Source organism: Lontra canadensis, unplaced genomic scaffold (genome assembly GCF_010015895.1).
Source record: "Lontra canadensis isolate GAN:19392208 unplaced genomic scaffold, GSC_riverotter_1.0 scaffold47, whole genome shotgun sequence".
NCBI classification, from domain to species: domain Eukaryota; kingdom Metazoa; phylum Chordata; class Mammalia; order Carnivora; family Mustelidae; genus Lontra; species Lontra canadensis.
The window spans coordinates 6,193,229-6,211,483 of NW_022631041.1; the positions used below are offsets into that span (position 1 = coordinate 6,193,229).

Genomic DNA, 18,255 nt, shown 5'->3' on the forward strand with positions numbered 1-18,255 from the left:
GCCCGGGCGCGAGTCCGTTTCCCCGAGGGGCGGCAGGGCGCCCCCGCTCGCTCCCGCGCCCCGTCCCTCCTCGGCCTCCCGCGCCGCTCTCCAACAAAGGGGCAGGCCCGCGGCGGCGGCGGCGGTCCGAGGGGGGCGGGGGTGCGGCGGCGGAGGAGGAGCCGCTGCAGCGAGCGGCTCGCGCACAAAGTTGTGGAGTCGCCTTTCCTCGGAGGAGGGGAGCGGGCAGCCGCAGCCGGCCGCGGGCTTTCTCCCGCCGAGGCCGAGGAGGAGCCTCTGGCTCCCGAAGCCGATTGGGGCACCACGGCGAGTGGTACCTCCTTTCTTTTGGGTCCCTTCTGCAGACGGAAAACTCTCTAGTGCTTGGCAAACTTGGTTGCCTGCGCGCCGGTTCCAGGTTTGCACTTGGACTGTTTTGTTTTTGTTTTTTGGCGGAACTACCGGAGCAGGAAGATTGCACAAGTCGGGGGCGTTGTTTCAATCGGGTGTCAAAAAAATTTTTTTTTCTTTCGGATTTGTCTGGTTCTTCGCATTTCCTTTTTACACGTCGCCCCACAGAACTCACGCTCGCACACTCCCCCGCGATCACTCCGACCCAAACACGCCCGGAGGAGCCCTCGGCCCGCTGGGGACGCGGCGGATGCCCGCAGGCGACGCGGGCCCGCGGGTCCAGGAAGCAGGTAAGCCCGTGCGAGGTCTCCGCCTCGGGCGGTGGGATGTGACCGCAGCCCCCGGGGCGGTGGGGCGTGGGCTGCGGGGAGGATGGACTTTCCGCGGCTCCCACCCTGCGTCCTGGTCTCCTCAAGTCTGAGTCTTAAGATGTCACCAACTTTCGTGTGCACTTAACTCGGAACCTGAGTTCAGCTCCGCTCGGCGGGAGAGAAGGTGCCAGAAACGTGGAGAGCGCTCGGAGGTCCTCGTAGTCTGTCTGGGAGCGAACGCCCCCAACTTGTCAGACCCCGGCCGTGCCGCCGCCGGGCTCCCCCAGCGCCCCTCCCCCTCTGCGTGAGGGGGTCGCGTGCTTCGCGCTGTGATCTCCAAGAGGGGCCGGTTTCCTAGGATGGCCTGTGACACACACCCCGGCCCCGGGAGGGCGGGGCCCGAGGTGTCCGCCAGGAGCGGGTGGCGGTGTGGTGGACCCGCAGAGGAGCGGCTCGCAGGCGCCCTCCTGGCAGGAAACGTGTTAGCCCTCCGCGCCGTTGCTGCTTCTGAGGGTGGGGCTCCAGGGAGGGGACAGGGGCGGCCAGTCGGTGCTTAGTCCCCACGGCAGCCTCTTCTGCTTTCCGGACTCTCGGCATCTCTTGCTACATCGGGTAAGCTAATGGAGTGGGAAAGGTCTTTGGCCCTGGGTCCGAGGCTCTGGTTGCCCAAGGCCACTTACACAGCCAACAAAGCACGAATTCTAGGCTGTGCAACTTTTAGAAGGCACGCTGTTAAGGGAGGATTTTTTTTTTTCCGCCCAAGCCCCCGATTCCCAAGCCTTCCAGGGTTTCAAGGGAAGGAAAAAACGTGGCCGACCTCCAAGAGCCCGAGGACCCGCACTTTGTTTTACATTGAACTGGAGAGTCCCAGGTCGAACTTGGGGCGATCGGCTCCGCTTTTTGGGCTGTCCCGGGGCAAGTCTCCTCTTTCCCAGCCTCCACGTCACCTCGGTCACCGGGGCCTCGCGGGTCAGTTCCTCATGCCGCGTTTGGGAGGGCCAGTGCACCGGTTGCTCCGGCTGGAACGCACCGACTTTGCATAAGCTTCGATTCTCCCGTCCCGGCAGGGGCCGGGTCTTGCGGCCTCTAGGACCCGCGGCAGCAGCCGCATCCACGCATTTGTAACTTGCACGGGCCTCAGGAAGTGCGGTTGGCGCCTCCGGGCTGTTGCTGGTGGGCGTGGGGCAGCGGCCTGCGGGGAGTGCTGCGGGTCAGGCGAGGGCTGGAAGAATGCGAAGCTCCTGGGTGTTTCAGCTTCCAGAGTACGGGGCGGCCAGGGCCACGGTTTACGCACAGTCATTCCCCGCCCCCTCTACCCGAGTTTATGGGACCAATGAGACAGCTCTTTAACTCTCCTTTGGGTGTTCACCTAAAATTTATTGCCGCTGTAAACAGTATTAATCACCGAAGTACTAACCTTCCCTTGGAGCGTTTCCGAGAGTGAATGGCAGTTCTTGGCGCTGGCAGGTTTCTTGTACTGTTTCATGCAGAGTGGCAAATTCTTGGCCCCTTCCCTTCCCTTTCCACTATCTCCAGCATTCCTGGTTTTTGGTTTCTAGTTTAAATGCATGGATAGTTTCAGCGCAAGGACCTATACGGCATTTCCATCATAATTACACGTTGTGGAAGGAACTTGTATTCTTACATTGTATAATTGCCAAATTGTTTTTAAAATTGAAACATTAACTTTACCTTTAAGGCCACCCCCCTACCCTTTCACCCCCAAGTTTATCGCCACACCCGGATGGCTTGTGTTCCATATGACAGCCAGACAGACATGTTCTGAAGAAACAGTTGCTGAATGCAGAGTTAAGTGTATTGGTTTCATCGAGGGATCTGGCTGAACTTTGCAAAGCATAATTCCGAGGGAACAGAGATCTGGAACAGTAAATGACAGTAAATCTGTAACAATAAATGACAATTTATTTTATAGGGCTTAAAGCTTCTAAGGCAATAATATCCCATTCATCTATTCTCAGTTTCTCACCCAGCTTTGTGTGGAAGATGGTCTCTCTTACACTCTATAGATGTGCCCTGGGAAGGTCCACACCAAGGCACACTGTGGGTGAAGAAACTTTGATTCTGTCTCCTGACAACCAATTATAAGTAGCTGCAGCATGCAGAGGTTTAGCAGGAGGTATCTTTTTCTGTGTGCTACTTTACCTGCGGTCCCCTACCCATTCCTGGCAACAGGTGACAGTCAGTGGCTCTCACTGCTCAAATGGCCTTCTTTGATTCGCTCTCCTTCCCATTCTTTTCTTGTCCTCTAACCCTCTTTCTGCTGTATCTTTGTAGCGTATAATGGCTTTTGATGATCAAGAAGAGAAAATTTGAGAAATTATCTTAGAGTGGTAAAATAAAAAAAAATAAATATTCATGTGTAAATGAAGTCTAGTGTAAACAGTTTACTTTTCTTTTTTATGGAGTGGGGAAGGTCTTTGGCAAGTGTTGAAGTGAAGACCCTTAGCTAAGACTAGTTATGAAGGGGAGTGTCAGATTTTCTCCTAAAGGGAGTAGTTAGTTGCTTTCCAGTAAAGAGAATTTTTGTTGGACCAACCTCATTTTCCATAATAAAATTTTATATGCATTTGTCTGAACAAAGCTTTAAGTTCTTGAATAAATTAAAATGCACTTAAGAATTCAGCAAATCTTTTACAGGTAGGTATCCCCCCAAAAGGAACTTAGTCATATAATAATCCTGAAAGTCTTAACAGTAGTAGAGCAATATAAAAAAATGAGAAAGAGGGGCGCCTGGGTGGCTCAGTGGGTTAAGCCTCTGCCTTGGGCTCAGGTTATGATCTCAGGGTCCTGGGATCCAGCCCCACATTGGGCTCTCTGCTCAGCAGGGAGCCTACTTCCCTCTCTCTCTCTCTGCCTGCCTCTGCCTACTTGTGATCTCTGTCAAATAAATAAATAAAATCTTAAAAAAAAATGAGAAAGATTTTATACTCAAACGTTGGCAGATTGATGATCTAATCTACATGGTCCTCTCTCTAAGAGAGGAAAATTGTTCCTAAATCTTTAGTAGTCCACCAGTTTTCTTCTGCCTCAAACTGTTAAATACTTAAAGCATTTTTTTCTAAGGTAATTTTGACTTCTTTATTATTAGAACACACCCTTTTTCCAACTGGTCAGGAAAAAATATATAATTATTTTTTACATATACTTATATTATAAAATAATATGGTATTTCTTTGAATGTTACAGATAATTAAACATAAAATACTAAGTATTACATAAGTATGCCAAATGAAGCATATTATTAAATAATAAAACCACATGGTGTGTCCTTGAATCAAATAATTGAATTGCCTAATCCTAGCAGTAAACTCTTGTTCTGATATATGTTGTAATCTATGAATTACTATCCACTATTTGCAGGTTAATATTTGGATGTGTTGACAGTTACATTCCCAACTAAATGATTAATTGATTTAATTGGCATTTGGGGTCCACTTAAGGGGCTGTTAGGATACAATCAAGTTGCTGAACTTAAGACTGAATTCTGATTGTGTTTGGGCTATAGAGACAATATATTCCAGGAACTGTTAGAGCAATGCAGAGCTCTCATTATTGACCTTCTTAAAGAAAAGGTGGTTATGCCGAGTATAATCCTCAATTCTTTAAATTCTACAGATGATTCTAATTACTAAAGATTAAAATTATTTTATTGCTGGGGTCCCTGGGTGACTCAGTCCATTAAGCATCGACTCTTGGTTTCTGCTCAGGTCATGATCTCAGGGTTGTGAGATTGAGCCCACCTGGGGCCCCATGTCGGGCTCCCGAGCTCAGTGCTGAGTCTGCTTGAGATTCTTTCCTCGTCCCTCCCATTCCCCTTCTCCTCCGCTTTCTGCTCTGGTGCTCTCTCTCTCTCAAATAAATAAATAAAATAAAATCTTTAAAAGTATTTTATTGAGTGACAGCTGTCCTCAGCAGAATTCATATGATGTGCCTTCTAGATTAAAATCTGTGTCACTGGGTATAATGTGTAACTATCCAGATTTTTATTGAATCCACACCATTTTTGAGATCAGTCCTATATATCCAACTGTCTTCTTCGTTATCTGCCCTTATATAACTCAGAGGCACCTAAAACTCAGCAAGTCCAAACCACATTCATGGTTCCTTCCACCAGTGGCTTATCTGCCAGTGTTTCCCAGCTCAGTGAATGACTCACCCTCCACACAGTTGCCCAAACCAAAACTGGGCAGTCATTTTGCACCTTAGTATTCTGGACAACTCCTATCCAGTCAGTCCCCAATTGCTACTGACCTTCTGTATTTGATATTTCAATATCCCACATATCTACCCATTTCATTCCATGTACCCTTGTTTAGACCATAGTCATTTCCTGCCTGTAATATTATACTAGAAAGGACACCCATATGCTTTCTCCCCACTTAACATTTTCCAGCATTTACTTTCTTTCTCTTTTTCCCTCTCTCCCTGTATATGTACATATAGGTAGAGAGATATCTATACATAGATAGACAGGCATATGCTGTCCTGTTTGAACTGAAGTTGAAGTCATTATCACACTTCAGAGGTAAATATTTTGTCAGGTGTCTCCTATAATCAAAGATACTTGGAAAGATATACTTGCATAATGACAAAACTATGAACCGATACTAAGGAACTTTAATATTGATAGAAAAATATTGTCTGATATATAGCTTTAGTTCACATTTTTCATATTATCCCCCAAACATTTATTTTTTAAAGTCTAAATTCAGTCAAGGATTATACTGGTTGTCATGTTTCTTTAGTCTTCTTTAACCCACAAAGTTCCCTCTCCCTTAGGTGTTTTTTTTCCATGATGTTGATAATTATAAACAGTCCAGATTGTTTAAAGACCATCCAGTCTAGATTTGTCTGTTCATGATCAGCTTCATGAGGATACTACATAGACGATGTGGTATATTTCCTTTTGTATCACGTGATGCCCCATTATTGGTTATATGAAGTTTGATCACTTGGTGAAAGTTAGGAATAATTTTCCCCAAAATTCTGTTATGGAAAAGTTTCAAATATACAGAGGAATTGAAATAAAATTTTTTTAAATACCCATGTGCCCATGGCCTAGGTTCTTGAATGAACAATTGCTATATTCTGCTGTTGTCTTCATGGCTTCCTACTCATCATTCTCGTCCACCTACAAACCAGAGTGATCTCTTCAGAAGGCAGGTCTGATCATGTTACTTCCCTGCTTAAAACCATCTTTTAGATCTCCCTTCCTCTTCAGAGAAAGATGAAGAGCTTTGACCTGGTCTCCAATGCCCTGTCGCCAGTCCTGTCTACCTACTTCACTTAGTTTGCCAGATTTCTCTCTTGGGTGTTTTCTCTCCAAAGACACAGGCTCAGCCTCTTGAATCCTCCATGATTCTTCCTGACATGGAGGGCTCTTATTTTTCTCCTCCCACCTCTTTTTTTTTTTTTGCTAATTAAATTTTTCTCATCACTGAAGGCTTGGCTCAAGTGTCACTTCTTCAAGAAAACCTCTAATTGCCCCGGGCAGGTCCGAGTCCTTTGCTGTATGCTCATATGACTCTATGCTTCTCATGTGTACATTTGTGACATATCAGTATTATAATGAAGTAATTCATTACATAATTAACAGCTTAGTGTCTAGAAACTTCATCATAGCAGAGTCTGGGTTTCCTTTTTAGACATATCCCCATTGCCCAGATCAGTGCCTTACAAATAGAAAATGCTGAATAAATAGTTGCTGAATGAATGGTTAGTATGGATAACTATATGATTATTTATATTAAATAAAAATGTATGTATACATTTTTTCCCAAGTCAGTACATTCCCTTTTCTTTTTAGGGATTGATGTCGACCTGGACCATTATAGAAAACTGGAAGTCTTAAGAAGAGGATTTACTACCCTCTTTGGATTACACTGAAACTCAGCAAAGATGGCCAAGTATGGAGAACACGAGGCCAGGCCTGATGACGGGCAGAATGAGTTCAGTGACATCATTAAGTCCAGATCTGGTAGGTAGCGGAAACTTAAGAAAATGATGGGTTATTATGCATAAATCACTTAAAAGACATGCTTTTTGGCTTGTACTTGTGAGACAAACTTCTTTTGAGAAACACGGTTCTGACAAATGACTATTACATTGTAAAAGGTAATGAGCTGTCTCTGAGTATTGTCTTAATTGCCAATCCGTTTTGGTCTTACTATATGTTGATGGGCACTGCTTGGTGAAACCCCTACCTGTGGTTGAATGCTTTTCCTTGAGGAGACCACCCCTTTCCACACAGACACACAGCTGAGCCGTTTTTTCTTGTTTTTCTGTTTTATGAAGTTGAAGGGATTATGTGCTTAAAATATGAAGTAGCCGTTTCTGGCAAGGTGGGTCTTCTAGAGTTTTGCTTCATTTACTGTATATCCTCACCCCTGTCTGTTTTTGGTGGTCAGGGTTGGGTCAACAGGCTCCCCACCCTTGCTTTCCTTTTGGGACCTTTTTAGGAGTATTCCAAAGGTTCAGTTTTCGCGTGGGTCCACTAGGGCAGCTTGATGCTTTTCATATGAACATTTCAGTTGGGGATCTAAGGATACCACTCCCTCCCTCAATCTTTTATATAACTGAGTGCTTTTTGACTCTGGCTGTACAAATGAATCAACTGGGGAGTTTTAAAAAAATGCAGATGCACTGGCTCCAGTCCAGGCCTGTTGAATAATTTCTGTATTTTTTAAAAGCTTCAAGGAACGATTCTGAGACAGGCTCTAAGGGGAGATATTTTCGGGCAGGCAGGGCCTTTCTGAACTTTGGAAATTACACAGAACTCCACCCTGGGTGTGAACACTATACTTAAGTAACTTTGAGAGTTACTTTGAGGTATAAAATTATATCCAGTGTCACTGTAAAAACAGAAAAGGAAGCTAAACCCTGTTTTTGCTGTGTGAACTATCTTTATATTATGTTAGGATCCTATTTCTTAATTATTTGAAATTGCAAAAATATGTACTGTAATAAGCTATAAATTAACAGATACATATGTAAGACACACCTTTCCCTTTGTGATACTGGTATCAGTTGACTGGTAAAGATTTTGGTTATTACAGTCTTGGCTCTAAATATGTAGCTACTATTGTATAACTTTAAGGATCTTTTGGGGGTACAGCTTAATATCCAGTGGTAAAGTTCACTCTCAGGATGTTTTATTCCTCTAAATTTCTTTTTGTTTAAGTGTTCTAGTAGTATATGAGACTGACACGCTACCTACTGCGCTAGTGAGGCACCTACTAAGTGTTTCATTAGTATAAAGGGCAAGGTAGATATAAGGGATTATTAATATCTTCTTAAGAGCACAGAATATATCTGGAAATATGTAAATGTAACCAAGAGGAAAATAAAAGACACCACTCAACACATCCATGCTTGTCATGTTTTATAAATTGTGAGGTGGTATATTCTTAGACAGTTTTCTGAGTCAATGTCCATTACAGTAAGACCTTTGATATTTATAACTATGTATTTTAGCCATAGCCTTAAAAAAGTCATTATAAGTTTAAAAATATTGAGTATATATGATGAATACAAAAAACTTCGAAACTCTTCTTTAAATTAAATATTATCATTTAAAGAGACTGACAATTCTCGTACATTATTGGGGGACGTTTGGGTAGAAATTATCACGTTTTTACCATATGCATACCACTTGGCTCGATTACTCTATTTTTAGAGTTTTCCCCTAGGGAATACACAGACATGTATATGCAAGAAGTTGATCGCAGCATTTTTATCATAGAAAATATTGGAAACACCATAAAAACCTAGTACTGAGGATTAGTTAAGTCATGATTTCCCAGTGTATTTGTGAAATAGCACAAGTTCTGATGCATAATTCAAAAAAGGATGTGGGGAGTGGGAGGGGGAGAAGCAGGCCTCCCACCCTAACACTGAGCAGGGAGCCCTATGAGGGGCTCTAACCCCAGGGATCTGGGATCATGACCTGAGCCAAAGGCAGATGCTTGATGACTGAGCCACCCAGGCGCCCCAGCTTAGAGTGTTTTAATACCAAAGCTATGACTGTTACTTCGGAGGCATCTACTTCAAAACACATTGAAAAGCTAGCTGTTGCATAGCTAAGATACGAATCACATTCTTGTCACTGGATTATGTTGCAAAAGCCAGTAGATAAGTTTGGGTTTGAATGGACCTATTAGTCCCAATCTCTCTTTCCGGAAGGCACTTTTTTGATTCTTTTACGGTGAATACTAGTAGACAGTGGTCACGTCTTATAGTACTCTAAAATATACATAGTGACTAGGGAGTGTTAGTTCATATCCTGTCAAAGGCATCATCTACCTATAAAGATCCTCCTTGGATGTGTTCTATGCTGAATTTGTTGCCTTTTCAGTTTTTTAAAGGAATATTTTCCTATAAGAAAACTTGAATTCTAATCTGTTCCTCAATGTTTCTTCATTTTGGAGGACTGGATGGCAGGGAGAGGTAGAGATTGGGTGGGGAAAAAACTAATGTTGAAAGTATATCGACAAACTTAATCTTTTGGTTTATGAAGATTCTTTTCTTTCCTCCCCAAACTTGAGTTTGGACAGTCTAAAAGCTGGCCTAGGAGAAATATTTGTGCATTTAAGTTATTAGGATTGTTTATATTACCCTTATCCAGTATTAATTTGTTTTATTCTCTGTGTGAGGTTTAAATATTTTTTCATGTCCTTTGCACCATCTAAATGGATGTGTGACAGTGGGAAAGTGATGAAGTAATGTCATGAGTGTAAAAACTGCACACTTCTTTATGGTTGTAGTATCCTTGTCTTGGATTTGAGTGAATTTTAGAAAAGAACTCGAAAGGATATGACCTTTAATGGTTAAGGGTTGGATAAAAGTAGACCTTTCTGTTCCTAAGTCAAAGACACGTAAGTCAAGTTTGTCGTCAAAGACTGCATTGTTTGATAGCCTCAATTAGTGAGCTTCAGAAAGCTTAACTAGTAATGATTTTGAGAGAGTAGACCAAGAATTAGAGGTGTTTTTTGTTTGTTTGTTTGTTTTTGTTTCTGTTTTGTGTGTGTGTGTGTGTGTGTGTGTGTGTGTGAAATATATTGGCAGGGGTGTGTGTGATGTGTAAGCTTCTGCTTGGGACATTTTAAGCATGAAATAATAAACCAGTTTGAGATGCATATAAAGTCAAAGAATGTCCTTGTTGCTATTTCATTCTTACAATGGCTAACACATTTTAAAGCCAGTAATGGAGACTATATCGTCCTTTTCTGTTCTCAGTGCTGTTGTGGTAATTGTTTTTTGGCACATAGACCCCTTAATGAGGGTCAACCTCAGGGCTAAAGGCAGGGTGTCAACTAGTTATAGGTAAGGATTTTGGCTATTTGGGGATTTGAATCAATAGGTTTTATATATATATATATATGTGTGTGTGTGTGTGTGTGTGTGTGTATATATATATAGAGAGAGAGAGAGAGAGAGAGAAAGATGGGAAGGGGCCATTTGTTGAATGAATGAGGTGACCCACACACTATTGTGTGATTCAGTATCCTCTTTAAAAGGCCTTGGGCAGGAAGCTGGAGTGTAACAATTTTATCATTTCTTTTTTCACCTTTTCTGTTCTTGCCTAATCCTGTTGTCTAATGGTTGAACGAATGTTAGAAGCCATACAGCCGGCCATGCCTGTGACATGTCTGTACCCAGTCCCTGCTTGGACACGTCCAGTGATGGGATCACACTGATTATGGTGATGATGATGATAATTCTGGCAGTTTACATTTGTTGAGCGTAGACCACATGCAGATACAGTGCTATGAGTTTAATCCTAACAACCATGATTTTACAGATGACAAACATGAGTCACATAGAAGTAGTTTGCCACACTGGCCTTCCTTGTATTTCTTCAAAGGCCCAGGGCCTTTGCATATCCCTCTTTTCCTTGTCTTTATCTGTTAGGCTGCTTCTTGTAATTTAAATCTAGGTTTGAATGTCATCACTTGAGAGGTCTTCCCTGCTGACTTGAGAAAATAGATCTCCGAGGCATTCCTGACTGTATCATTATATTTAAGTTCCCTATATGTTCTTATTGCTATCTGGCATTTTTCTTCTTATGTCTCTGTGTGTGTGTGTGTGTGTGTGTACACACGCGCACGTGCGCTAATATCCTTCCAACTAGAATTTAATTCCACAAGAGCAAGAACCAGTATGTCCCTGACATCAGGCCCAGGGCCTAGCTCCTAGTAGATGAGCAATGAATGCTTAGTCAGTGAGAAAGGCTACAGAGTTAGAAAGTGACGGAGCTGGGATTAGAACTCAGATGATCTGAAGTTCTGCATTTGACCTTTACATATTGCTGAGTCTCCTAATTTATTAGGTAGCTTATTCTATTGCCGCTAGATGATTCTTCGTTTGTGCTGATCTATTGCTTACAAATTTTGCACAGTATTAATTTGGCTTATACATCCCTCTACCTCTTCCCTATATCCACCAGGGTTGGGGCCCTGGACCATGAGGTAGAGTTTCTCTAGGCCTCCTGACATCATAGCCCTGCCAAGGGAGGGCCAATTGTAGGAGACAACAGCCTGCTTCTCCCAGGCTTGTCCTGGTCTTCTTGGCTCCAGTCTCTGTCACTTTCTCTAAGAATTAGCAAAGGGGAGATAATCAGACCACAGGCAGTCTTCTGGGTGGAAGGCAGAGAAATTGATAATTTGTTTCTGATGTAAATTCCCTTTTCTTTTTTCTTCTGACTGCTGCTCAAGGCTTTTCACTGGCTGGTGAAAAAAATGTAGTGGATTTCAGATGCACTGCGATTTGGCACAGTTTAAGCCCTGGTCTGATGCCCAGATGGTTATCTCTGGGATGGAAAGGGTTGGTGGCAGTGGGGGACTGGGGGAGGGAAGAAAAGAGAGGCCAGTGAAATAAAAATAAAATGAATTATTTAATATGGAATATTATACCTGGTTATATTTATAGCAGGTCTCCTGAAAATACACTGTTTGCAATAAAGGGAACTTGCTTAACAAGACTCAGTTTAATAAGAATTATGAGGAAGATCACCTTATTTGTTTATCTTTTAGTGGCCTTCCTTTAGGAGGACGCTGGTTATGTTGCATTGAGGGATTCCTTGATCTTTTTTCTCTTGAATTTAAAGAAATATCTGTGAGGGGATTTTTCTGAACAGCTTAAAGGACTTTGAAAAATTGTTCTCTCCCCCGCCCCTCTGTAGCTTTACTTGGCTGGAATACCTGTGCTTTGGCGGGAGCTCTTTGAGCAGGTTTGTTTTTTTCCATGAGCCCTGGGGATTTGTGGGGAGGGATGGTAACCCTCTTGGAAATTCAACTCTGACAGCGGAGAGCAGCTATTCTTGTAATGCGTGTAAAAATATTCTCCATGTTGTCGCCTCATTATGCTGAAGTAGTGCAATCGTAGAAAAGTTTTCTGTATTAATGCAATTCTCATGACCTGTTACTGTGCCTGTGGAAGCTTGTAGGTGATCCATTCCCAATCAGGAAACCTGAATTGCTGAGAATGTTCTAAGCAATGGAAGTACATTAATTCTATGGACAGAATGGAAAACTCAATTTTATTGAACCTTACTTGAGGCCAGAAGTTTGAACTAGATGCTGATATGATGATTTTCTGGGAACAAGGGAACATGTGAGTTCATTGCAGCAGTTGTAAATATTAGTTAAAATTTAATTGTGAAAGGGTACTCAGGTGGTTTCAGATGTATTGGCCAAATTGTTTGTCCCTTAAGCTGTGTGTGTAGGCAGAGGTATTGACTCTATTACTATTTTAATTTTTTTTGTATGCCTCAATTGTTTAATAATAAATATACTCAAGTCAGTATTTGAAATATGAGTCATTATGAGTTTTTAAAATCTATTTACTCTTGAAATGATGGCTTGTGGACTGAGAAATCTAAGCCAGATCTAGCTCTTTCACTTTTGCTTCCTCTGTCCTTGGATTTGCACGTGTCAACTCTAGGAGGCACTGGGGCCTTTGAACAACCACCTGTTTAAAGTTTATTTAAATCCGGTGGGTCTTCTCTATCAGAAGCTTGTCCTCCTGGCCTGGTTAATAGGAAGAATTTTTTTTTTTTTTTTTTTTTTTTTTGTGAGTGCTCCTGTGGCAGCTAAGATTAAGGCTTGAGTTGGTATGGTCTCACATTGGTTTTGAGAACTCAGTTTCTTTAAAAAAGAAATTGGTTCTATCACAGCTGTTGAGCTCAAAGTATAAAGCAGTAGAATAATATTTCATAGGTGAATATTTTCAAATGAATTTTTCTTTTAATGGGGGGGCCTGCCTGTTTAGTTATTATGATTTCTGTTGAGTTCAATAATTTTAGCATTTAATTATGTAACAAGTTTTTTTTTTTCAAGGAACAGAAAAAGCACCTAGTGACATTTACATAGCAGAGAAGCCCAATGAAAAATGGACTTTGCATCTCTGAAGTGGTACAACTTTGAAATAAATACATCTGCTGTAGTGTAAAAAGTATTATCTGTGTAGATATTCTTTTTTTAATTCCTTACTTTTAATGTTTGAGAATTTCTTTCATTCTACTTCCTAGTTAAGATTTTGGTATATGATATACATAACATATACTGGGGATGGGGTTAGCATTTTGAGGTTGATACTCATGGATTGGTTCTTTTGTTCTTCGTGAGCTATGTGTGAGTCATGTTATTTAACACTAATTCAGTAATTACCTAGATGTATATGTATGCTTTTGTTCTGCGAGTTGGGTTTTGGGCTCACTGCATGCCGTACTGCTAACTCAGGCTGCACATCAGAACCACTCTTCTGGATTTGGATTCAGTCGTGCCGGGAGGGGTCTGGGCGTCTGGAGTTTTAACAAGCCCCACAGCTTTATGGATAAAGAAGGCCAGTTTAAGACTGTTAGAACTGAAATGAAAATGGTCTGTGCATTTCAGAGGAGAGTTTTTAATAATAGTCAAATGTTGAAGTTTATTTCTACCTACAAACACTTCCATTTAAACATTTTAAAAAGGCAATGGATTCTTGGTATTGGACGTTTTTTCTTTTGCTTTATATTTTGAAGAGTTTCGCTTATGATGAGCAAAGGTAAAATCATGGCAGTCAGGGGAGTGAGAAATTTGGTGCATTTCTTATCATGTCCCCTTAAACCAGAGGATCATAGTAAAATATTCAGCAGCAAAGTATTTCTTCGTTGAGCTCCTTGGTCTTCAACTCAGTGTACTTAACCTCTTCCTGCTGTAAGTCTAATGTCATATCCTGAAGTCTTACATGGAGTCCTTGATCAAGTCATTGTAAAAACTTACTGTGTGTATTTTCTAAGAAATTATTTCTAAGATATGTTCTTTGACTCATGGTGGGAAAAAATTCTCATATCCAATCCTGTATGTTAGTTTTCCTTTTTTTTTCTTTTTAGTTAAGTTATAATTTATTCATACTGTGGAATAATTTGAGGTAAAAAATCAAGGTTTTTTTTTTCTGTATCAATATGGGGTGATTTCTAAGATGTGATACAAAGTATGAAACATAATCAATGTTTTGCTACTTTTCTTATATTCTTTAAGATTAGAGACAATATTACATATGTATTTCCCTCCCTCTTTTTATATTTTAAGTAGGTGACATCTAATACTTAAATTTAATATAACTAGACTCTCTTTTGACACAAAGTAATTTGCCTATCATTCTTTTAAAATGCACTCATTTTAAAAGAATAATTGTTTATTATGTCATAGATGAATTAGGAGTTGAGTGACTTTTTGACCACTACAGCAAGTTCCTTGAGGATCTGTAAATATGCCCCAGAGGTCTTGGGATGTCCTTGTATACATTTAACTAAACCAAGCCAAACACCAAACTACCACTCTTACAGTCCTTGAGTTATTTGCAGTAGTGTCTTTGAGCTCTATAACGTCTTTGAAGATACAGGAAGGGATTTTCATTTCTTCATTGATCATACAAGCTTTGGGGTGGATCAAAATGTGTACCTTCTCTCTTTTTTTAAAAAAATATTTTATTTATTTATTTGACAGAGAGAGCGAGAGCAAGCAAGTGCACAGGCAGGCAGAGGGAGAGGGAGAAGCAAGGTCCCCACAGAGCAAGGGGCATAATATGGGGCTCCATCCTAGGACCCTGGAATTATGACCTGAGCCAAAGGCAGATACTTAACTGACTGAGCCATCCAGGTGCCCCTGTAATTGCTCTTACACATGTCACTGTGTAGAATTTGAGGCAGGTGCAGAGATTTACTTGTCCTGCTGCTCCCCAAGGCAAGCCTCATATGTAAGTTCCCTTGCTGATCAATCCTGCCACCTACCAACCTGGAGTGGTCTGCTTCTGCTCTTTCTCTGGGCTCTCCTTGTCTTTTGTATATGGGAGCCAGTTTCAAATTTCATTCAGGGAACTCCTGAGGTTGTAAACGAACATATGCCCTTAAGTTTTTTTAACTATTGCAAGTATTGACTCAGAGCTGGGAGAATGAATCAGAGTCTTATTTTGTGTTGAAGGCTCCTAGCCTTATTCAAATGCCTTATTCAAAAGCCACCCTCTGGGGGGCCTCTTAAATAAGTGAGTTCTAGTTTACTCTGTGACCCTATGTAGTTCTTTCATAGGTGTTTAGAAAATGTCATACTGCAAAATGTAAGGATATTTATTTTTGTGTTTTTACATGTGGCATCAGTGGCCAGATTCTTACTCATCTATGAGATCCCATTTAAATACCATGTGAACAGAAAAAGGTCAGAGTGACTTGAATTGTTTTAACTTATATGTGCTTTTTCAAGAGACTTAACCTGTTACAGGTTAGAGGAGTGTTCATATTTGGGGAATGCACATATATGCTTGCTCTCTCTCTCAGACTGGCTTTATTGAGCACTTGGCGTATGACAGATTTTATTCTGGGGACCTGGCATGAAGGCAGATTACTCAGAGAGGGGAACTCATTTGCATGTATGTTTAAATGAAACATTGAGAGATGTCTGCCACCACTTTCTCTTTCTAGCAGCTCTGCCTTCCCCCTGACACCACAGTACCCTGTGCGGGAGGCAAACGGCACCATGGGAGGACTACCCATGGTCCTTCTCTTGCTTTTGCGATATGGCTGGCTTCATTTTCTCTGCTTGGTTGTTTTCCCCCTCCCAAGCCTCCAATTTTGAGACCTTCATTCTTCAAACAGCATAAGTGCCACAAAGCATTCTACTTTCGATCACCAAGCCAGAATTGATCTCTCCCTCTTGTTGAGACTTTGTTTCGATTTTTGGCTCTTCTTGCTTGTGTATGGTCCATGCTTCCCCAATTTGATTTTTCAATGCCAGCCTTTAGCTTAGTTTCCACACACAGCAAGTGCTCAATAAATGCTTATGTATACTTCAGTGTTGTTTAAAACAACAACAACAAAAATGTGTACTTTAGTGTTGTTTAAAACAAAAAAAAATCAGACTTCCTTATATACATACCTTAATCAGCGAATGTCTTGTGCAGTCATTAGTGCTAGGTGTTGGGCTCGGGGGTGAGCAAGACTTATGTCTGTTCTTAATATGCTCTCAGGCTAGTTGGAGGAGAGGAGTGAACAGACATCTTGCACAAAAAAAACAGTGTAATGCACACAAGGCCATAGGAAAATGGAAGGAGTGAGGAGAAGCTCTTGTGTTGGTGGGAACGAGGTTATGGCTGGTAATAGCACCTTAACGGGACGGAATTTGAGGTATGCCTTGAAGGATGCTTAGTACACTTATGGACAGTAAGGGAAGGACCTGCCAGATTGGTAGAAAAGAACAATGCATTTGGAGTCTGTAGCTGGTAGGTGAGTGTGGCTGGGGCATTGTAGATGGTGGGAGATTGGGGCCATATTTTAAAAAGCTTTTTTGAAGCAGGTTAAAGGGTTTGATGATTTCGCTTTAGGGAGCCACTACAGGATTTTAAGTGGGTTAATCATGGGCTTCGTAGTATTTTTCAGAAAGATAATTTGGCAGTGTGAAAGGTAAATTTAGAAGGCGGCAGAGTTAGAGGGAGGCAGGGGAGCAGGTAAGGGTTGTGAAAATAATTGAGGTTAGAAATTATGGGGGCTTCAACCAAAGTGGTAGAGGTGGAGAATGGATTAGGGAAAGGACCTGGAAGATGGTTAGCAGTTAATACAAACCTGTAAAGGTGCAATGTAAACTTCACCTTCATGGGATTTGTTTTATATTTTTCAATTGGCTAGAGAGTTTTTTCAAATCATGTTTAATTCAGGTTCTCAGCACTTTTAATTACTAGTTTTTTCTACAGAACAAGTTTTCTTTCTTTCTTTCTTTCTTTTTTTCTTTCTTTCTTTCTTCCTTTGATAGGCAGAGAGCACAAGTAGGCAGAGAGGCAGGCAGAGAGAGAGGAGGAAGCAGGCTCCCTGCTGAGCAGAGACCCCCCCCTCCCCCCGCCAATGCGGGTCTTGATCCCAGAACCCTGAGATCATGACCTGAGCTGAAGGCAGAGGCTTTAACCCACTGAGCCACCCAGGCACCCCCAGAATGAATTTTCTTAACTTGCTTTATTTCTACATTTTATTTATTTATTTATTTATCTTTTTTTTAGAGAGGAAGAAGGGGAGGTGGGACAGAGGGAGAGGGAGAGAATCTTAAGCAGGCTCCACACCCAGTGCAGACCCTGATGTGGGGCTCAGTCTCACCACCCTGAGATCATGACCTGAGCTGAAATCAAGAGTCAGGTGCTTAACCCACCAAGCCACGCCAGTGCCCCTAATTCCTACATTTTAAAGTAACTTTACTCATCAGTTACACGGACTACTGCTGTTTTTTTCTGAAGTCTTATCTCTTGGCCAGTTTGTTTCAGTAACTTTGAATTAAATTGTTTCAGTAGTAGTACTTTTTCTATAAGTATATTCTGAAGGAAATGTTGTGCTTCAGAAAAAATAGATTAAAATGAGAAGAAAGAGAAAGTTTATTCATGTTTATTTAGTATACTATAAAAGTTCTTTGAGATGGTAGCAAAAGAAAGGTAATATTAATCTCATCTTACAGTGCAGATAATAGTCTTGGACAGCTAAAAGAAAATCTGTATGCAAAATGAGCCTGGAAAACTATTTCGGAGGAACTTTGAAGAATAGAATGTTTCATGTGACTCTGAAGATAATGTCATCCTGTATTACTAATTTCAGCTCCAACAGATAGGCTAGAGTAAATGCAAATTAAAAATAAATTAAGAACAGATGTTGAGCAATACCTTTCATTTAGGGAATAATTAAATAGTGGAAAGGTCATTGGAGTTCAGTCAATAAAGCTGAGATACTCAGAACTCATAATTATTCAAGTAACAGATGCTTTTCTTAACATGATGCTTTGCTATGGAGGTTCGGATAATAGGAGAAAGAAAAGGCTGTTACTGTTGTATTGTTTTTCTTTTGAGTACCATCTTCCAAATTCTTTTATTCAGTAGGCTAACTTTAAATTCTGGTATACAACCTGGTATCTCAGAATGGTGGTTCTCTTGACCTTTAAGACAAATTAAAGGGTCTCATTTGAAAAGTATGCATCGTTGGGTTGGGCATTGGTGGTGTGTAAAGTTTAGATTTGGACAGTTTAACTGTCCC

General features: G+C 41.4%; 1 protein-coding gene across 2 annotated transcripts in view; it reads left to right on the forward strand.

Annotated features, from left to right (window-relative positions):
- Positions 1–571: 571 nt before the first annotated feature.
- Positions 572–18,255, forward strand: part of UTRN (utrophin) — a 489,639-nt gene continuing 471,955 nt past the window's right edge. The window contains exons 1-2 of one of the 2 annotated variants that reach the window (XM_032873101.1): positions 572–680; positions 6,529–6,699. In XM_032873101.1, coding sequence (XP_032728992.1) covers positions 6,621–6,699 — 79 coding nt within the window. In that variant the 5' untranslated portion in view covers positions 572–680; positions 6,529–6,620. Of the gene's footprint in view, positions 681–1,221; positions 1,314–6,528; positions 6,700–18,255 lie in introns of those variants that run through there. The other variant, XM_032873103.1, reaches the window with a different exon arrangement.